The sequence below is a fragment of the Microcaecilia unicolor genome, chromosome 1 (genome assembly GCF_901765095.1).
Source record: "Microcaecilia unicolor chromosome 1, aMicUni1.1, whole genome shotgun sequence".
Classification (NCBI taxonomy): Eukaryota; Metazoa; Chordata; class Amphibia; order Gymnophiona; family Siphonopidae; genus Microcaecilia; species Microcaecilia unicolor.
In genome coordinates this window covers 634,849,095-634,870,001 of record NC_044031.1, presented here as the reverse complement: position 1 = coordinate 634,870,001, position 20,907 = coordinate 634,849,095, and the positions used below count along the sequence as shown (strand labels likewise).

The following is a 20,907-nucleotide window of genomic DNA, read 5'->3' as shown; positions in this document are numbered from 1 at the left end:
GGGAAGAAAGGTTTTATTCTTTTGAGTTTCCACATTGAGTAAAACATTTTCTTTGTTGTGTTTTTCGCATGGTTATCTAGTGAAAGGTTTCAGTCGATTGTAACTCCTAAAATTTTCAAACTATTTGAGCCAGGAAGGGTAAAGTTTGGGGTACTTAGAATTGTAGGGTTGTACTTGTTGTGATGAGAGGATAAGACATTGTGTTTTATCTGAAATTGAGTTTTAGTTGGAAAGCATCCGCCCATGAGTTCATAATATGGAAGCTATAATTGATTGCTTTAGTACATAAGTACATAAGTAATGCCACACTAGGAAAAGACCAAGGGTCCATCGAGCCCAGCATCCTGTCCACGACAGCGGCCAATCCAGGCCAAGGGCACCTGGCAAGCTTCCCAAACGTACAAACATTCTATACATGTTATTCCTGGAATTTTGGATTTTTCCAAGTCCGTTTAGTAGACTTGTCCTTTAGGAAACCGTCCAACCCCTTTTTAAACTCTGCTAAGCTAACCGCCTTCACCACTTTCTCCGGCAACGAATTCCAGAGTTTAATTACACGTTGGGTGAAGAAAAAGTTTCTCCGATTTGTTTTAAATTTACTACACTGTAGTTTCATTGCTAGGGTTACGCAGCGCTGTACAAAATAAACAAAGAAGGACAGTCCCTGCTCAAATGAGCTTACAATCTAAAGAACGAAATGTCAAGTTGGGCAGTCTAGATTTCATGGGTAGAGGTGTAGAGGTTAGGTGCCGAAGGCGACATTGAAGAGGTGAGCTTTAAGCAGAGATTTGAAGATGGGCAGGGAGGGGGCCTGACGTATGGGCTCGGGGAATTTGTTCCACGCGTGGGGTGAGGCGAGGCAGAAAGGGCGGAGCCTGGAGTTGGCGGTGGTGGAGAAGGGTACTGAAAGGAGGGATTTGTCTTGAGAGCGGAGATTACAGGTAGGAACGTAAGGGGAGATGACGGTTGAGAGGTAAGGAGGGGCTGCAAATCGAGTACATTTGTAGGTTAGTAGCAGAAGCTTGAATTTAATGCGGTACCTGATCGGAAGCCAATGAAGTGACTTGAGGAGAGGGGTGATATGAGTGTATCGGTTCAGGCGGAAGATAAGACGTGCAGCAGAGTTCTGATCAGACTGAAGGGGGGATAGGTGGCTAAGTGAGAGACCAGTGAGGAGTAGGTTGCAGTAGTCAAGGTGAGAGGGTTGAGAGGTAAGGAGGGGCTGCAGATAGAGTACATTTGTAGGTGGTATGAGTGTATCGGTTCAGGCGGAAGATAAGACATGCGGCAGAGTTCTGAACGGACTGAAGGGGGGATAGGTGGCTAAGTGGGAGACCAGTGAGGAGCAGGTTGCAGTAGTCAAGGCGAGAGGTAACAATTATCTTCAATGATTCATGACTGTTATTGCTGCAGAATCAGCTTCCACCATGTACAAAGTGAAGGAGGTGTGACAATTAAGGACTTTTTTTTTCTTTTTTAGATATTCCTATAATTGTACTTTCACATTGAAAGCACTGAATATGTTAGGTAGGTAAGAGAAGCAAACTCCTACTTTCATAAATATCGTTATTAAAGTAATCAAACACACTATGCAGTACAACCTCATAACACCAAACGTGATATAATTACAAACGCATACCTTTTAATACTTTAAATTGTACTTTTTTAGATAGTAAAATGAGAAAACGAGCACAATGGTATGAACACTAACAAAGCACTGTGGGGATAATTTTATAAAGCCCTTTATATATTAAAAACTGGCTTTATACACACAGAAAAGGGCTTTTATAAAATTGTAAATGCATATGCTCATAAAAATTAAGCAAACATAAAAAAGTGAAACAGAAAATAGCAGAAGATAAAAACCATATGGCCTATCGAGTCTGCCCATCCATGCCATCTACTGTCCCTTCCTTAGAGATCATACATGCTTTTACCATGCCTTCTTGAATTCAGACACAGTCTTGGTGTCCACCACCACCATTTCAGTCTTCCACCATCCTTTCTATAAACAAGTATTTCCTTAGATTACTGCTGAGTCTATCCCCTTTCAATCTTATCCTATGCCCCCTCATTACAGAGCTTCCTTTCAAATTAAAAAGACTCGCCTTGTGAAGGGAAGACACCCCTCCACACACACATCATCTGTTCAGTAAATCAGACTTTTAGCTTATATCCATCTGTAATGCTGGCTTGCTCATGTTGTCATACTTGCACTGGGCCCGACTTGCATCTAAGAATAACTCATAACCATGACCCTGACCACTGTGACCCAGAGAGACATCTGGGCCAAGTCAGAGGTATGCAATTTGCTGATTCTGCAACAGACTGCTTGAAGCGTCAAATATCCACCTGACGACAAACACGTTCCTGTGGTTGCCATATCTCTAACAACTGGGCATGGACCAATCAAATATCAAGATGCTATCGTGATTTGAAAGACACTTCTGATAAGAGTGTAGAAAGACGCACAAGTCAGCACTGGTATCCTAAGCACTAATTCTGATCTCACAAAGAACACCATGAGTCAGCTTCCTGCGTGACAAGACAACCTGATATCATCAAGGTTACATACTTCTGTTATTCTAAATGCCTGTGAACACTTTGGATTTTAGATAACTAACTTTTATAGTACGTGTGTGTTTCTTTGGCACCCATATATTTTTCATTCCACATATTTGTATTAGAGACTTTTTCTTTAAATGTTTTCATCTGTTATTTTGTTTCATATTTTGCCTTTGTAAATAAAATCTATATACATATTTTTTATTATTACTGTATAGTTCTTGAAGCTTATCTGTAAATAATAAGAGGGGGGTTCAACTCAAGGGTCAGCCAACATAAGACGTGCTCCTTTCCAGGGTTCAAGAAGCCATTATTTACATGTCTAGGTCCCAGTCTACTCACTTTTATCATTAAAGTTGCATCTTTTGGATGTAATCATAAATTTTAGCAATTTTTATCACTCTTGGAATGCTCACTTTTTTTTTAATAAAAAAAAAACACGTTTTTTTTTTTTTTTAAATTTCCATATGCATGTAATCAGATAACATCACCATTGTATAATTAGTATGTCTTCATTCTTTGTGCTTGCATGTATATTTATAGAGCATGTTATAAATATATTTTTGAATGTTTTCTTTTTAACATCAACACTAGCTTATGTACAGTATTTTAATTTCATATTATGTTGAAATGTTCTTTTGTCTTTTGTTAAACCCTTGATGCAGGCACTAACACGATGAATCAAGGTCCATATCAGGACGATTTAGTAAAGGAATTTTATCTCACTCTTGAAGGCCCTTGTGTGCATTTTTAAGCCGTTATTTGTGTACACCTGGACACGATCTTCTACAATTTGATAGATCCTACGCCAGCCAGTAGGGGTCAGCATGATTACTGGTGACCTCAGAGTAATTTGGAGGTTCAACTAAAGTATTGAAAATAGTTAATTAAGAACTTAAGAATACCCATATTGGGTCAGACCAATGGTCAATCTAGCCCAGTATCCTGCTTCCAACAGTTGCCAATCCAGGTCACAAGTACATCAACATATTATGCAATCAAACGCAGGGCAAGCAGTGGCTTCTCCCATGTCTATCTCAACAGACTATGGACATTTCCTCCAGGAACTTGTCAAACATTTTTTAAACCCAGATACACTAACCGCTTATTACCAGATCCTCCGGCAGCGAGCTCCTGAGCTTAACCATTCTTTGCATGTCACGGTCTTTGTACTTCTTGAAAGTGTGAAAAATTGATTTACTTCTACTTGCTCTACAGCACTCAGGATTTTATAGACCTCAATCATATACCACCAACAGCAATCTCTTTTCCAATGTGAAGAGCCCTAAACTATTTAGCCTTTCCTCATGTGGGAAGAGTTCCATTCCCTATCATTTCGGTCACTCTTCTTTGAACCTTTTCTAATTCCGCTATATCTTTTTTGAGATAAGGCACCCAGAACTGAATAATACTCAAGGTGAGGTCGCACCATTGAGCGATATAGAGGCATTACAATATTCTTGGCCTTATTTTGCATTTTTTTCCTAATAATACCTAGCATCCTGTTTGCTTTTTTGCTGCAGCCGCACAGTGGGCAGAAGATTTCAGGGTGTTGTCTACAATGACACCTAGATCTTTTTCTTGAGTGTTGACTCTTAAGGTGGACCCCAACATTAGGTAACTATGATTTGGATTATTCTTTCCATTGTGCATCATTTTGAATTTGTCTACATTAAATTTAATCTGCCATTTGTATACCCAGTCTTCCAGTTTCCCACCCTCTGTTTTCTGTCCAATAACAAATTTCTAATCCACAGAAGGTCATTGCCTCCTAACTCATCACTTTCTCATTTTCTCAGGAGTCTCTCATGAGGAACTTTGTCAAAAGCTTTCTGGGACCAGTGGCGTAGCCACAGGTGGGCCGGGGCCCACCCACTTAGGGCTCAGGCCCACCCAACAGTAGCACATGTTTAGCAGTAGCTGATGGGGATTCCAAGCTGTACCAGCTGAAGACTTCCCCCTGATGGTAATGAAAATGGTGTGCTCCACGATACTGGCACCTTTGCATGCTCAGTTTTCAGCGCATGCCTGCTGCAGACTGCCAAGGTGGAGAGAAGCATTTTCCCACCAGCTTAGATATTTTTTTTGGTGGGGGAGAACACTTGTTGCCCACCCACTTCTTGCCTAGGCCCACCCAAAATCTGCTGTCTGGCTACGCCCCTGTCTGGGACATGCAGGTAATAAACCATAAAATAACTTTACAACAGTAATTGAGAATTATGAGCAAAGCTAGGCCTCTGTGAACAGGCTATGAACAGGTTAAGAGTCACTGAGAAGCTAAATAATAAGAATTACACAGAATGTGAATCTCATGTCAGCTTGCCCTTCTGTTGGAGAGACAGGCAGATATGGAGTCATAACAGATATGTGTGGCAGGAGAATACTGTACACGGATGTAGTAATGTAAGGGAAATTTGCTGCTGACCATGAAAGCAGATAATGAAGACACACAACTTTGGTTGCTGGGAAGATGGTTTTTGCAAAGTAGGATAACCTTACTGACCTTACTTATGATAAGCAAATATGTTATGAAGAACTTTGCTTCTGTAAGATTTACTAGAATATGCTGACTTTGTACTTCCAATACTAGCCTATGAGAGAAAAGGGAATAAAAGGAGAATCATGGACAGAGACAATCAGAGAGCTAATGTCAGAGGTCACGTTTGTGTCCCGGTTGCTGTCTCATATGAGAATTAATTATATTACGTATTCTAATTGTAGTCCTGATTGGTAAGTGTAATAAACAATTACTGATTATTCTCATATTACTATAGCCTTTTGTGTCTTTCTGTCTCTCCACCTGGTGGCGTTAGGACCATAATCCCTGGAGTGCTGGATATTCCAGGTTACAGGTAACTACTACCTTTATACCTGGGAGAGGGCAGAAAGATGAACAATATGCTACATGAACAGGCTAACCTTTATCCACATGTTTATTCATGCTTTCAAAGAAATGAAGGAAATTGGTGAGGCAAGACTTCCCTTGGCTGAAACCATGCTGACTCTGTCCCATTAAACTATGTCTATGTGTTCTGTAATTTTATTCTTTATAATAGTTTCCAGTCTGTAATTTCTCAGATCACCCCTAGAACCCTTTTTAAAAATCGGCATCAAATTGGCCACCCTCCAATCTTCAGGTACTATGGACGATTTTAATGACAGGGTACATATTACTAACAGCAGACCAGCAATTTCATGCTCAAGTTCATTGAATATCCTTGGATGTATGCCATCCGGTCCAGGTGATTTACTACTTTTTAATTTGTCAATTTGGCTCAGTACATCTTCTGCATTCACTGAAATTTTTTTCAGTTCCTCTGCATCATCATCCTTGAAAACCATTGCCAGTACATAAAGACAGAAGCAAAGAATTCATTCATTTTCTCTGCTATGGCCTCTCCCTGAGTGCCCCCTTTCTCCTTCGTGATCTAACGGTCCCACAGATTCCCTCACAGGCTTTCTGCTTCCAACATACCTGAAAGTTGTTACTGTTATTTTTTTTGTTACATTTGAACCCCGCGCTTTCCCACTCATGGCAGGCTCAATGCGGCTTACATGGGGCAATGGAGGGTTAAGTGACTTGCCCAGAGTCACAAGGAGCTGCCTGTGCCTGAAGTGGGAATCAAACTCAGTTCCTCAGTACCCCAGGACCAAAGTCCACCACCCTAACCACTAGGCCACTCCTCCACTCCTTTTAGCCTTCTTTATTAATGCAGGAGTCTTAAAAAGAATCTTCCTCAATCTCAGTTTCTTCGCCTCAGAAGATTATGTAGTCAATTTGATGATTTTGACATACAATCCAAACCCCTATACAGGAAATTTCAAGAAAGAGGCTATCCGAAACAGTGTATTGATATGGGACTTCTAAAAGCAAGAGCATCAGACAGGGAAGAACTTCTGAAACCACGTGTCCAGAAAGAACATCCAGACATTGTTTGCACTTTAAAATTCTCCAATCTCTAACGGGACATTCAGAAGATTATTAATAAAAATTGGCACATTCTGGAAGAACATAGCTGTTTTCAAAACAAAAGGGACACTGTTGCAAACACTAGAGGGAGGAACATTAAAGAAATTATTGCACCCTCAACACTGCCTGAAAATTGTATCACTCTAAAACCCGAGACGAGCAGTCTCATCGCTGGACATCATTCCTGCGGCGGTTGTTCGGTATGCCCATTGTCAATGGACATTACTATTTTTTGACATTCACAGACAGGAAAAACTTACAAATTAAGTAACAACACGAACTGTAACACTGAGTGCGTTATCTATATTACCATGTGTCCTTGTTCACTGCTGTATGTAGGGAAAACTAAAAGAAAGCTTAAGACCCGTATTATCGAACATAGGAGCAACATTAAACAGGTTAATCTTAATGCCCCACTTGTTCAGCACTGTATGGACCTATCACACTCCCCATCTGATCTTAGATTCTTCATCTATCAAGTGGTCAAGATGCCATGGCGTGGTGGAGATATTGATTTGCTTCTGTTACAAAGAGAACAAAGAGCTATCTTTGAAATGAACACGGTTACTCCCGCTTAACTTAACCAAGAGATTGATCTGTTTGTCTTCCAATAAGTTCTCTTTCAAAGACGTCTCTTTTTTTATTCCATTTTATTATTTTTTTAATTTTTTCCAATTATTTGTTTCTAGACAATATTGGTCAATGTTTTTGTACATTCATGCATATTTTAGATGTTTCTGTACAATTTTCTTCATTTTCCAGATGTACTATAGAATATTATGTCAATACTTCTCATATTTATTTTATTGATGCACTTTTTGTTTACTTTATCCACAATTACTCTATTTATTTTTTATCATTATTTTCAAGTAATCGAATGTATAATAAAACACACATATATATTTTAAATAATAAGTGGCACAATCTTAAAGAGTATTACACACTCCAAATATAACACACCTTATATTTTTTGGGTAAATACGCAATACAAGATACAATTTTTATAATATCTTATATTCTAATTCCAAACAAAATTTTCTTGGAAATATTGTGTACATATATTTTTTCCTCTAGACATTTTTTTCAAATCAAGTTTTTATCATAAGATTTTGAATAAATTTTTCTTATTCAGGTCAGTAATTTAATTTTTCATACATATTTTATTAGGGTATTAAAGTATACATATGCAGTTGAAATATGAGAACAAAGAAAACCCCAAAACTCACCCTCCCATTCTGAACCGCCCCCCATTGCCCACCCATCATCCTAGAAACCTAATTGTAAGAACTCATCCCTTATTTCCTGAAATTGTTTCCATTTATGGGTCTGTAGAGCAGTCATCCATTATCTCTCACAAATCTAGCTCATCTTGGGGTTTTGGTGGGGGTTTTTTTATCCAGCTAAAGTTGGTATTTCAGAACTGTGCCAGCAGGCAGCTATAGTTTTCTACCTTTTGACAACAGAAAACCTCATCCATTTTTGAAAAGTACATTTTTAAAACAAAAAAGTTTTGTTGGATTCTTCAGTAAAAATTTGAGATCTTGATTCAGAAGAAGATTTCAAAATGCCATTAAATCATGACTATCAGGTGACGCAATCCCTGAACAGTCACTTCGTGGCTCACAATAGGTTGATTTGAGTGGAGGAGTAACCTAATGGTTAGTGAAACAGCCTGAGAACCAGAGCAACCAGGTTCAATTTCCACAGTAGCTCCTTATGACTCTGAGCAAGTCACTTAACCCTCCATTGCCCCAGGTACAAAATAAATACTTTGACTGTAATCACAGAATGGTGGTATACCAAATCCCACCCCCTTTCCCTTTATCTGAATTGAAATATCAACTTTCAAAAGGCAAATACAAGATCAAGAAAATATTTTTTCAGTAACTCAAGTGCAAAAAGCAACCTAGTTCTATGAAAATTTAAAAAAATTGTAAACCATTCAATCTAAATCTATTCTCGGTCATCTATTCCTGAAGATGAAATATAAGGCTATATTGGCAAAACCGGTAGACTACACATCCCAAGCTAAGACTGTGGAGTGCAGTCGTCAAGTCTTACCACAGATTTCTATTCCACATTTATCACACTCTGCCATCTAAAAAAAATGTAATTTAAAACTTTTTAATTGTTATTCTTAATTACTTCTTGACTATTTCAATAATTACTCTTTCAAGTTGAAAGTGTGGAGTACATTCTGTAGATCAGTGAAATAAACTCCTAGTTTAATGCATTTTGAAACGTACTTTTTTAAGATAGCAGAATGTGAAACATGTACAAAGGTGTGAACACTTTTACAAGCAAATGTAGGTAAAAGAAATGAAAGAGAGACTTAGAAAGCTCCAGAGAGACAAAGAAGAGATGCTGCAAGCAGAAAGTGGGCAATATAACTTCATCACATTTCCAAACAGGCTGGAGAAACCTGCATATGGAGTGGTAGTTGAACTCTTAAAGGTAGTAGTTCAGCTACCTCAGGTTTCCAAAGACTGGATAAACTTGCACACCATGAATATAATTAAAACACCAGAAGGAAGAAAGTCCCCCATGCTGATGTATTTCTTTGTTATTTATTTATTCAAATGCTTAGATATATCTGTTTATCATTTTATATTAATTTTTGTAATTAGGCTGTGTGGCCCGAGGCAGATGGGTCCTTACCACTGAAACATGGTCCCATGTTTGGTCTTTACATATGTAGTGCCTTTACAATATTTGATTCTAGAATAAATTTTTGATGTGTGGAAGAACATTGTCTGCACCTACTTTTTTCTTTTTGTGATTTATTGCTTAGGGGACTTTTTTCCTTCTGGTTTGATTAAAATCAAATCATTAAAAAGAACTTAAAAGGTGTTTTCAATGCTCCACCACATCTAATGGTGTAGCTTGGTGATGGCGGCATGGAAGTAAGCCTAGGCATTAAGGATGATACCTATAAGACTAGCAGCCAAAATCAATAAGGTCTACAATGACTTGCCAGTGGAGGTGTTTGAAGGCCAGTATTGTGAGGAGTTTAGATATGTTTGAGATAAAGAATAGAAGGTGATGATGCGATCAGTATGAGATCAGAGCAAACACTGTTGGTTTAAGAATGTAAAATTTGTTTAATTGTTGATCTAAAGTGGTAAGAACAAAAAAAAAAAAAAAAACAGCTGGTTACCCTCTTAACAAAAAAGCAGGGGGTAGACCAATGTAGTTCCAAAGCAAGTGGTTTATTGGCTATAAATAACGATGCAGAACTGTGTTACGCCATCACACATGCCTGCCGCAGGAGTTAAACATACAGCCTCAGCCAAAGTTGGTAAATGCAGATAAATATGGCACTGAATACATCCACCAATACAGCATCAAAAGCACTATGAAACCAAAGCAAAAGGAGCACAAGAAGTGCAAGTCACTCAATGAAAACAGCGTGAATTCAGTGCCATATTTATCTGCATTTACCAACTTTGGCTGAGTCTCTACATTTGACTCCCGAAGCAGGAACTTGTGGTGCTGAAACGCAGCTGTGCATCCAGATATTTTTAGCCAATAAACCACTTGCTTTGGAACTATATTGGTCTACCCCCTTCTTTCTTGTGATCCAAAGTGCTAAAACATCAGTGAAGAATAGTTGGTCTTTATCTGCCATTGTTTACAACATTACTACGAATCTTCATGCATATTCTAACATAAAGGTAGGGCATGAGTAAGACATAGAAAAAAAAAGGAAAGGGGAGGGATGGCAAGAGTAGAGGCTGCTAGGCAGGAAGCAAGAAAGAAGGAGTAAAGAGGAGAAGATAAACCACTTTACCTGCGCTCGCTGGAACTGTGCGAGGACAGATGTGCCAGTAGGAGGAAAAGAGTGGCCCAACAGTGAAGCACTCTGTGAAGACAAAATGAAAGCAATGGGGAAAAGGGTGAAATTTGTTCTTATCTGCTAATTTCCTTTCCTTGAGTCTTGCTAAACCAATCCAGACAAGTGAGTTATGCCTCAAACCCACAGGAAAAGGCAGAAAATACTAACATTTCACCAACATAATCACCACTCTAAGGAGTGGCGCAGCCCTCGAACTTGCCTGTATACTATGGAAACAAATGATTTAACCAATACCACCTCACTTGCCAGGGGCGTAGCCAGCCTTCCGTGGGGGAGGGGTCCAGAGCCCGGGGGGAGGGGGCACATTTTAGCCCTCCCCCCGGTGCCGCCCCCCCACCGCCGACATTGCCGCCCCCCCTCCCGCCGCGAACCCGCCGCCGCTGCAGCCTACCTTTACTTTTGCTGGCGGGGGATCCCACTCCCCGCCAGCCGACGTCTTCTTCTCAGTCGCTTCCTGCTCTTCAATTTGTTTGCTGACGTCCTGCACGTTGTACGTGCAGGACGTCAGACTCAGAGAACAGAACTGTTCTCTGAGTCTGACGTCCTGCACGTACAATTACGTGCAGGACGTCAGCAAACAAATTGAAGAGCAGGAAGGACTGAGAAGACGTCGGCTGGCGGGGAGTGGGATCCCCCGCCAGCAAAAGTAAAGGTAGGCGTCGGCGGGGACGGGTTCGCCGGGAGGAGGGTCCTGGGGTGAATCTGCGGGGGCCCCGGCCCCCTCAGGCCCCACGTAGCTACGCCACTGCTTGTACCGCAGAGAGCTTTCCAGGAGTTGGGGGAGGGGTTTAAAACCTTTAGTACAGACTGTAGCTTTTTCTGAAGTTCTACCAACTTATAGAAAGGGAGGGAAAAGACTATAAAATACTGAACTTCAGTAAGTGGCTCAAGGTTTGGTGCCACCAAGAAGGTTGTAGGTACAAAAGAGGATGAGGCAATACATGGAAAAACAAAAGACTATATTGTAACGGATGAGCTGCATCACTCTGTGGCAGGAAAAAGAATCCTTGAAGAGAAATTCAGACAATATGTTTCTAGGTATTTAAACTAGAAGATGGGGGTGGCATTTGGAAGAAGGTCAATTCAGGCAGTCACCTCCAGCAAAAGATAAGCTGTGACAGTAGTAAGGAAAACAATGAAGACAACCATCTTAACAATTCATTTCTTAGCAACACAGCAGAATGTGAGACTAAACAAAAACCTATTCAGAAGATGAGACTAATCATTGAAATGTAGCTAGAAAGCAATGACCACAAATGCATGCAGTATAAGCAACAAAGTTCATGATCAGCAAATCCTGATGGTAGAGGCAGATTTACTACTACTACTTATCATTAGATGTTGTTGCTATCACGGAAACATGGTTCAAGGACTCCCATGAATGGGACACAAGCATACCGGGCTATAATCTATTTAGGAAGGATAGAGATGGTCGAAAAGGTGGAAGAGTAGCACTACTATATGAGAAAAAAATATCAAAGCACCTGAAATGAAGGGGGAATGGGGAAAGGAAGAAGCAATATGAATCACCTTGAAAAGAGAAAGCAGAACCTCTATTCACATGGATGTTGTTCACAGACCTCCAACACAATCAGAGCAACTTGATAAAGATCTGGTTATAAATGTCCACAAGTTCGGAAAGAAAGGGAAAGTGCTGTTACTGGGAGATTTCAGACTGCTGGATGCAGACTGAAAAGTTTCATCTGTAGAATCAGAAAAAAGTAGAGAGATCATGGATGCTCTGATCTCAGACAAATGGTGATGGAACCCACAAGAGAAGGAGCGATGCTGAATCTGGTGCTCACAAATGGGGAAAATGTATCTAATGTCCGAGAGGTTGCCCACCTGGCCGGTAGTGATCAAATGGTTTGGTTTGATATAACAGAAAAAAGCAAAGGGCAGCCACTCAGAACTAAAAAAAGTCCTGGAGTTCAAACATGCTGACTTTAGTAAAATGGGGAAATGAAGAAAGAGCTGATGGGATGGAAGGACAAACAAGATGTGGTCCAGGATGAAAGGAGATATAACACTGCTTACTGACCTTTACATAAGGAGAGTAAATAAAAGAAAAAAAAGGAAACATATGGTTTTCCAAACAAGTGGCTGACAAAATAAAGGCAAAAGAGTTGGCATTCATGTAACAAAGAAAAGAATACAGGAAAGCCACCAAGACATACGTCTGGTAAAAGCACAGGCGGAGGAACAAATGTCTAGAAATGTAAGGAGGGCAGACAAGAATTTTTTCAGATATATTAGTGAAAGGAGGAAGGCTAAAAATGGAATTGTGAGACTGAAAGATGCTGTGAAAATCAATAAGGAAAAAGCGAATGTGCTAAACAAATACTTCTGCTCTGTGTTCACATAAGAAAATCCTGGAGAAGGATCACGATCAGCTAGCAAAGATACATATGAGAATGGAATGGATGCTGCACCGTACATGGAAGAAAATGTTTATGAACAAATGGAAAAACAGAAGGTGGACAAAGCCATGGGACCAGACGGGACCATCCCAGCCTACTGAGGGAGCTTAGAGAGGTTATGGTGGAACCTCAAAGACTTATTTAATAAATCCATAGGGACAGGAGAGGTTCCACAGAATTGGAGAAGAACGAATGTGGTCCTGATTCACAAAAAAGTGGCAAGAGAAGAAACGGGAAACTACAGGCCGGTATGCCTCACTCTGGTTATTGGAAAAATAATGGAAGCCTTCCTGAAGGAAAGATACTGAATTTCTTGGAATCCAATGGGTTACAAGATCTGAGGCAACATTGTTTTACCAATGGTAAATCGTGTCAAATTAATTTCACTGCATTCTTTGACAGGGCAACCAGAGAACTAGATCGAGGACGCACACTAGATGTAATCTACTCGGATTTCAGCAAAGCCTCTGACACAAATCCTCATAGGAATCTCTTGAATAAACTAGACAGGTTGAAGTTTGGACCCAAAGTGGTGGAACTGGCTTAGGAATGGTTGACAGACAGACTCCAAAGTGTGGTGGACAATGGAATTCACTCGGAGGAAGGAAAGGTGAGTAGCAGAGTGCCTCAAGGATCGGTGTTGGGGCCGATTCTGTTCAATATATTTGTGAGCGATATTGCCGAAGGGTTAGAAGGTAAGGTTTGCCTTTTTGTGGATGATACCAAGATTTGTAATAGAGTGGACACCCTGAGGGAGTGGAAAACATGAAAAAGAATGGTCCAATGTTTGGCAGTTAAAATTTAATGCAAAGAAGTATAGAGTGATTACATTTGGGGAATAGAAATCCAAGAAAGCCATATGTCCTAGGAGGTGAGAGGCTGATATGCACAGACAGGGAAAGGGACCTTGGGGTGATGATGTCAGAGGATCTTAAAGTAACACAACAGTGTGACAAACCGTTGGCCGCATAGCCAGAAGAATGCTAAGGTGCATCGAGAGAGGCATAACCAGCAGAAGAAAGGAGGTATTGATGCCCCTGTACAAGTCATTGGTGAGGCCCCACCTAGAGTACTGAGTTCAGTTTTGGAAGCCCTATCTTGCTAAGGATGTAAGAAGACTAGAAGCGGTCCAGAGGAAAGCGACAAAAATGGTATGGACTCTGTGCCAAAAGACGTATAAGAGACTAGAAGACATGAATATGTATACCCTAGAGCAGTGATGGCGAACCTTTCAGAGACCGAGTGCCCAAACAGCAACCCAAAATCTAATTATTTATCGCAAAGTGCTGGTACTCATTATGGGCGGGGTCACCACATATGACTCCACCCCTATGATAGCCACACCCCTTACACCAGCCATGGCGCATATAAACAGACATCACTGAAAACATTATACTAGTAAAGGAGAAAAAAATAACATGATTTGTTTTCATTATAAATCATTTCTGTTAGCTGTTACAGCTCCAGTATACCCAGTGCAAACTAAGACAGCAGATGTAAATTCTCAAATTGGACATATTCCACAGTTTCCTCCCCATTTCTCTCTCTCCTGTCTTCCACACTTCCTCCACTACATTCATCTCTGACACTCATCTTTCAGCTTTCTTCTATTTTTCTGCATTTCTATCCATTTAGATTTTATTCATTCTTACTATCCAGTCTAAGCTCCCTTTTTTCACTGAACCTACCTACATTTTCCCATGTTTCCCACACTCAAGCCCATCCATTCCCCTTTCGCTTAGTCTCCAGTCTTTCATTAATTCTTTCCCCCTGACATATAACATGTCCTCTCTGTTTCTTTCTCTCCCCTTCTCCACCCTCCACTATGCAGCCTCTCCTCTTAGTATCTCTTTCTCCCCCTGCCAACCAGCACCACCCCATCTGTTTCTTTCTCTCACTTCCCCATATCTAGCACTGCCCCATCTTTCTTTCTCTTCCCTGTTATCCAGAATTGCCCCATATCTCTCTCTCCTCCCCATTCAGCATTACGTGGACACCCGGGAGGGAGTGGAAAACATGAAAAAGGATCTGAGGAAGCTAGAAGAATGGTCTAAGGTTTGGCAATTAAAATTCAATGCGAAGAAATGCAAAGTGATGCACTTAGGGAGTAGAAATCCACGCGAGACGTATGTGTTAGGCGGGGAGAGTCTGATAGGTACGGGCGGAGAGGGGGATCTTGGGGTGATAGTATCTGAGGATTTGAAGGCGACGAAACAGTGTGACAAGGCGGTGGCCGTAGCTAGAAGGTTGTTAGGCTGCATAGAGAGAGGTGTGACCAGCAGAAGAAAGGGGGTGTTGATGCCCCTGTATAAGTCGTTGGTGAGGCCCCACCTAGAGTATTGTGTTCAGTTTTGGAGGCCGTATCTTGTTAAGGATGTAAAAAGAATCGAAGCGGTGCAAAGAAAAGCTACGAGAATGGTATGGGATTTGCGTTACAAGACGTATGAGGAGAGACTTGCTGAACTAAACATGTATACTCTGGAGGAAAGGAGAAACAGGGGTGATATGATACAAACGTTCAAATATTTGAAAGGTATTAATCCGCAAACTAACCTTTTCCGGAGATGGGAAGATGGTAGAACGAGAGGACATGAAATGAGATTGAAGGGGGGCAGACTCAAGAAAAATGTCAGGAAGTATTTTTTCACGGAGAGAGTAGTGGATGCTTGGAATGCCCTCCCACGGGAGGTGGTGGAAATGAAAACGGTAACGGAATTCAAACATGCGTGGGATAAGCATAAAGGAATCCTGTGCCGAAGGAATGGATCCTCAGGAGCTTAGTCAAGATCAGGAGGAGGGGCTGGTGGTTGGGAGGCGGGGATAGTACTGGGCAGACTTATACGGTCTGTGCCAGAGCCGGTGGTGGGAAGCGGGACTGGTGGTTGGGAGGCGGGGATAGTGCTGGGCAGACTTATACGGTCTGTGCCAGAGCCGGTGGTTGGAAGGTGGGGATAGTGCTGGGCAGACTTATACAGTCTGTGCCCTGAAAAGCACAGGTACAAATCAAAGTAGGGTATACACAAAAGTAGCAAATGAGTTATCTTGTTGGGCAGACTGGATGGACCGTGCAGGTCTTTTTTTCTGCCGTCATCTACTATGTTATGTTACCCCATCCAGCACTGTGAACTGTCTCTCTTACCCCATCCATCATTGCTCTCTCTTCCACCCAATTCAGCTTCACCCCATCTATCTCTCATCACATCCACCATCTCCCTGTCTCTCTCTCTTCCCCTATCCAGCATCTCACCCTCTTCCTCCCTATCCAAAATCACCTCCTCTCTCCTCCCCCATACAGCATCACCTTGTCTTTGTGTGTTGCCTGTCTCTCTCTCTGTGCGTTGTGCATGTCTCTTCCTTTCTCTCTCTCTCTCTCTCCCTCTCCCCTTCTCTCTTCGCATGTTGTCTCTTTTCCTGTGTGTCTGTGTGTGGTGCCTCTCTCTCTCTCTCTGTCCCTCCCCCTCTTTCTCTCCCCGTGTGTCTGTGTGTGGTGCCTGTCTCTCTCCCTGTGTCTTCTTGCGATGCTTCTCTCTCTCCTCGTGTGTCTGCAGGCAGTGTCTCTCTCGCTCTCTCTTTCCCTTTGTGTTGGCTGTCTCTATCCCTGTGTGTCTGTGGGCGGTGCCAATCTCTTTCTCTCTCTTTCTGTCCCTCCCCCTCTTTCTCTCCCCGTGTGTGTGTGTGTGTGTGGTGCCTGTCTCTCCCTGTGTCTTCTTGCGATGCTTCTCTCTCTCTCTCCTCGTGTGTCTGCAGGCAGTGTCTCTCTCGCTCTCTCTTTCCCTTTGTGTCGGCTGTCTCTATCCCTGTGTGTCTGTGCGCGGTGCCAGTCTCTCTCTCTCTCTCTGTCCCTCCTCCTCTTTCTCTCCCCGTGTGTCTGGTGTGTGGTGCCTGTCTCTCTCCCTGTCTCTTCTTGCTGATGCTTCTCTCTCTCCTCCTGTGTCTGCAGGCAGTGTCCCCCCGCCCCCCTCCCTGTCCCTGCTGGCTCAGGCAGCCTGGACCGGGTCACGGCCCTCTCCCCCCCCCCCCCCCCTTGGCAGCCGGCGTCAACCAACTGAACGTCGCTGGACCCCCCACCCGGCCTCCCCCTCTCCCCGGGTCTTACATGTTTCATCATTGGCTCCCCGAGGCGTTCCGTTCTCCCTCCTTCGACACCGACAATTCACTTAGTCAGCCTTCTGCGAGCGTCGGGTGCTCTCCCTCAGATGCGTCCCACTTCTGCAGAAGACAGGTAGTTGCAGAAGGCGGGGCGCGCCTGAGGAGAGGCTCCGACGCTGGCAGAAGGCTGGCTAAGTGAATCGCCGGTGTCGAAGGAGGAGGGAAAACGGAACGCCTCGGGGAGCCAATGATAAAACATGTAAGACCCGAGGGGGAGAACGGGTGGGGGGTCCAGCGATGTTCAGTTGGGTGATGCCGGTTGCCAAGGGGTGGGGGGGGGAGAGGGCCGTGACCCGGTCCAGGTTGCCTGAGCCAGCAGGGACAGGAAGGAGGGGATCTCTCCGAGGGCAGGCGACGAGTGGGGCCGGGGGGGGGTCCAGCTGCGGCGAGATGACTCTGAGCTGGGATCCGGAGCGGCGGGGGGTTAAATGAAAGTACTTACTCAGTGCTGCACAGTTAAATTTGGGACGGGACAGGACGGGCGGCGAGCGACAAGACAAATTTGTCTGCTCTCTGGCGGTCCAGTCGGTGAATCCGATTGGGAGGGGGTGGGCCAGGAGTTTTAAACAACTTTGGTTGCCATGGTACTGCATCGAACGGGGCCAATTAGCTTCAGCCCGCATCCTTTAAAATTTGCGCCGCCGACCGAACAGCCAATGGCGCGATGGCTGCACGCGACAATTTTTTTTCCACAATTTTTTTTTGTTTTGTTTTGTAGCGCTGGGCGCGCGTGCCAGCAGAGAGGGCTCTGCGTGCCCTCTCTGGCACGCGTGCCATAGGTTCGCCATCGCTGCCCTAGAGGAAATAAGGGACTGAGAAGATATCATACAGATGTTTAAATACTTAAATGGTATTAATATAGAAACAAATCTTTCCCAGAGAAGAGGAAACAAACTAGAGGACATGAATTGAGGTTGTGGGGTGGTAGACTTAGGAATAATGTCAGGAAGTTTCACAGAGAGGGTGGTCGAAGACTGGAATGCCCTGCCGAGGGAGGTGGTAAAGACAAAAATGTTGACAGAATTCAAAATGGTGTTGGATAAACACAGAGGATCTCTAATTAGAAAATGGATGGTATACAAAAACCCAAACTTAAATGGCTGAATGTACTTGGATGTGTCAAGTGAAGCTTAGATGGCGACTCTGGTTGTGAAGAACTTAGGCCGGTGCCAGGCAGACTTCTACAGTCTGTGTTCCGCATGTGGCAATCTGGTTTAGGATGGGCTGGTAAAGGTTTCAACAGCAACTTCAGTGGCTGGAACCTGAGGACAGTGCTGGGCAGACCTTTACAGTCTGCGTCCTGCAAACAACAAGACGGATAGGATGGAGTGGGCTTTGACAGCAACTCCAGTATTTGGAACGTAAGAACAGGGCTGGGCAGACTTCTATGCCAAAGAAAACGACCTTGATTAAGTATTTTACATCACATTCATTGTTGATTTAATCATGAATTGATAATGAGTTTAACAGTTGGGCAGACTGGACATTACTTACTATGTTATTATGGACGTAAAACAGAGAGGATCAAAGTACACAGCACAAAGGGCTTTCAAGACTGGAGCAGACCAATATGCTTTATTCAAGGACTTGACATGGGCCATGTTTCACTGTTACTCCACCTGAGTCAGGGTTCAATCTATGATGTAGCACATAAACAATATGTGAAGTATATTTAGAAACCAAGCAAAGAAAATAATATGTCTGCTCGATACCAACTTTCCAAACGTCACAGAAGCATAGAGTAATGCCATACTGTTGGGTGCTCCAGTCTTGAAAGCCCTTTGTGCTATGTTTTGGGGTTTTTTTTGCTGTTACTATGGCCAAAGCAGATCTGAAACACAAGGACATTATAATAAATACATCTCTTGACTAAACGTTATAGCTAGATCTTATAAAATCATTACAAAGCATCATTATGGAACAACTTATGCACCATCATTATGATCCAATAGTGTAGAACAACCTTCTAAATTAACTTTAAAAATTAACCTCCAGTCCCTACCCTTTGAGGGCTGGAAATTCTGTCCTCAGAACCACCACCAGGAAAAGCCCAGGACCTCATGATGTCAGACTATACTATGAGAAATAGAGGGCTCTTCATCTCATGAAAAGAGACAGATGAGGGGGGATATAATGGAGGTCTAAAAAAATCATGAATGGTGTAGTACGGGTAAAAGTGAATAATTTTTTACTCTTTCAATAAGGACAAAGGCTAACGGACACTCAATGAAATTACATGACAATAGTTTTTAAATGACTAGGAGGAAATATTTTTTCACGCAATGAATAGTTAAGCTCTGGAACTCATTGCCAGAGGATGTGGTTACAGCAGTTAACACATCTGGGTTTAAAAAAAGGTATGGACAAGTTCCTGGAGGAAAAGTCCACAGTCTGCTATTGAGATAAACATGGGAGAAGTCACTGCACGCCCAAGGATTGGTAGCATGGAATGCTGCTACAAATTGTAGTTCTGTCGGGTACTTGTGACCTGGATTGGCCACTGTTGGAAGCAGGATGCTGGGCTAGATGGACCACTGGTCCGACCCAGTATGGTTATTCTTATGTTCTTATCTACCAAACTGGCTTAGCCTGCTCCCCTAACCCTAGACAGTGGAATGATGCAGCGCTACAGCTAAGGGCAACCTATGGGTCCCCTCCATTCAAAGGAATCTGGTAGGCTAGGGAGGGTATAAGGAGGAACCTGAGGGTCGTTTCATGCATCCCAAGCCTAAACTACCTCTAAGGGCACCCTGGGAGGCTACCCTTGGGTACGGTTGTTACACCCACTGCACCCTTCGCTGAGAGGGAAGGGGGAGGGAGGAGAAATATTAATCAAGCAGAAACCTGCAGCTGCCATGATATAAGGCTATTCCTATTGTGCCACACTGCAGAAACAGCAGGCAGAGCTATCTCGAAGGGTTCACTCCCAATTCAACCACAGGTGGCAGTAACAATGATGGGTTAGACCTGGGATTTCAGCTGCTCTGGTAATTCTGCCCACTGGGAAGACAGGAAACCCAGGCTAGCAACCATTAACAGTGGGTGGGCTCTAAAGCCATCCTGCCTGCCTCAAAACACACATCCAGGCAATGCAGCCTGGCAGAAAATGCACACAACCCTCAAAATGGCTGTGGTTCTCACCACTGGTATAAACCCTAACTATCAGGGGAAACACAGATAAGACAGTTACACTGCTCAAGCACTCTGGACTTGTCCCCTGTACATAGTAACAGGAGCCCAGCCATGTGGTTAAGCGTTCAGCCCATTCATCCCCTGCCACAGTGGTCACACCCCAGGCAGCTGTACCACTCAGTACAGCAATCAGAAAAACCCCTCTCTTGAGCTTTAGCAGAGACTCCGGGCCTTACCCCACATCAGGCACTGCTGATAGGCGGCCTTCCCTAGCTCAGGTTTACAGTGTTGTCCCAAGGTAAACTTTTCCCTTTTTTAATAACTTTATCATCCCCTTTAACAGAAATGTCTGCAAAGAACACTCCCCTAGGGTACCCACTTGAGAGGAAACTTGAAAGGGAGGGGTTTGCAGGGGTTGGGGAGCCAAGCGTTAGAACTCATAATGTAGTGTGAAAGGAGAAGGGGGAGAAAAACAAATGACAGCCCTCAAAAGGGACTATACTCACCCCCCCCCCCCCCCCAAGACAGCACTTAACCTGGCACAGATAACTCCAACTCTCCAGGACCAAACCCGCAAACCAGAGTCCTGGAAGAGGGCCCGAAGGGAAGGCTTGGGGGGGGGGGGGGGGAGAAAGAGGTCACCCAACCCTGCTGGCTTAGGCCCCACGGGACCTCTACCTGACCAGTTTCATCAACAAAGCCTGTGAACAAGGGCAAATCAACTTCCTCAGCTCAAACGAGGAAAGGTCCATAGACTAATCCTGAGAAATTCTCTTGGCTAAGGATACGACTACGGGGCTGCACGCTGCAGAGTG

At 43.2% G+C, this 20,907-nt stretch overlaps 1 protein-coding gene across 4 annotated transcripts in view; it reads right to left on the bottom strand.

The window, feature by feature from the left end:
• Positions 1–20,907, bottom strand: part of PATL1 (PAT1 homolog 1, processing body mRNA decay factor) — a 292,622-nt gene that overhangs the window by 178,017 nt on the left and 93,698 nt on the right. For all 4 annotated transcript variants that reach the window (XR_003944007.1, XM_030221195.1, XM_030221217.1 and 1 more), the window contains exon 7: positions 10,326–10,397. Coding sequence is in view for 3 of the 4 variants with exons in the window: in XM_030221195.1 (XP_030077055.1) it covers positions 10,326–10,397 (72 nt within the window). In the remaining variant the exon portion in view is untranslated. The remainder of the gene's footprint in view (positions 1–10,325; positions 10,398–20,907) is intronic.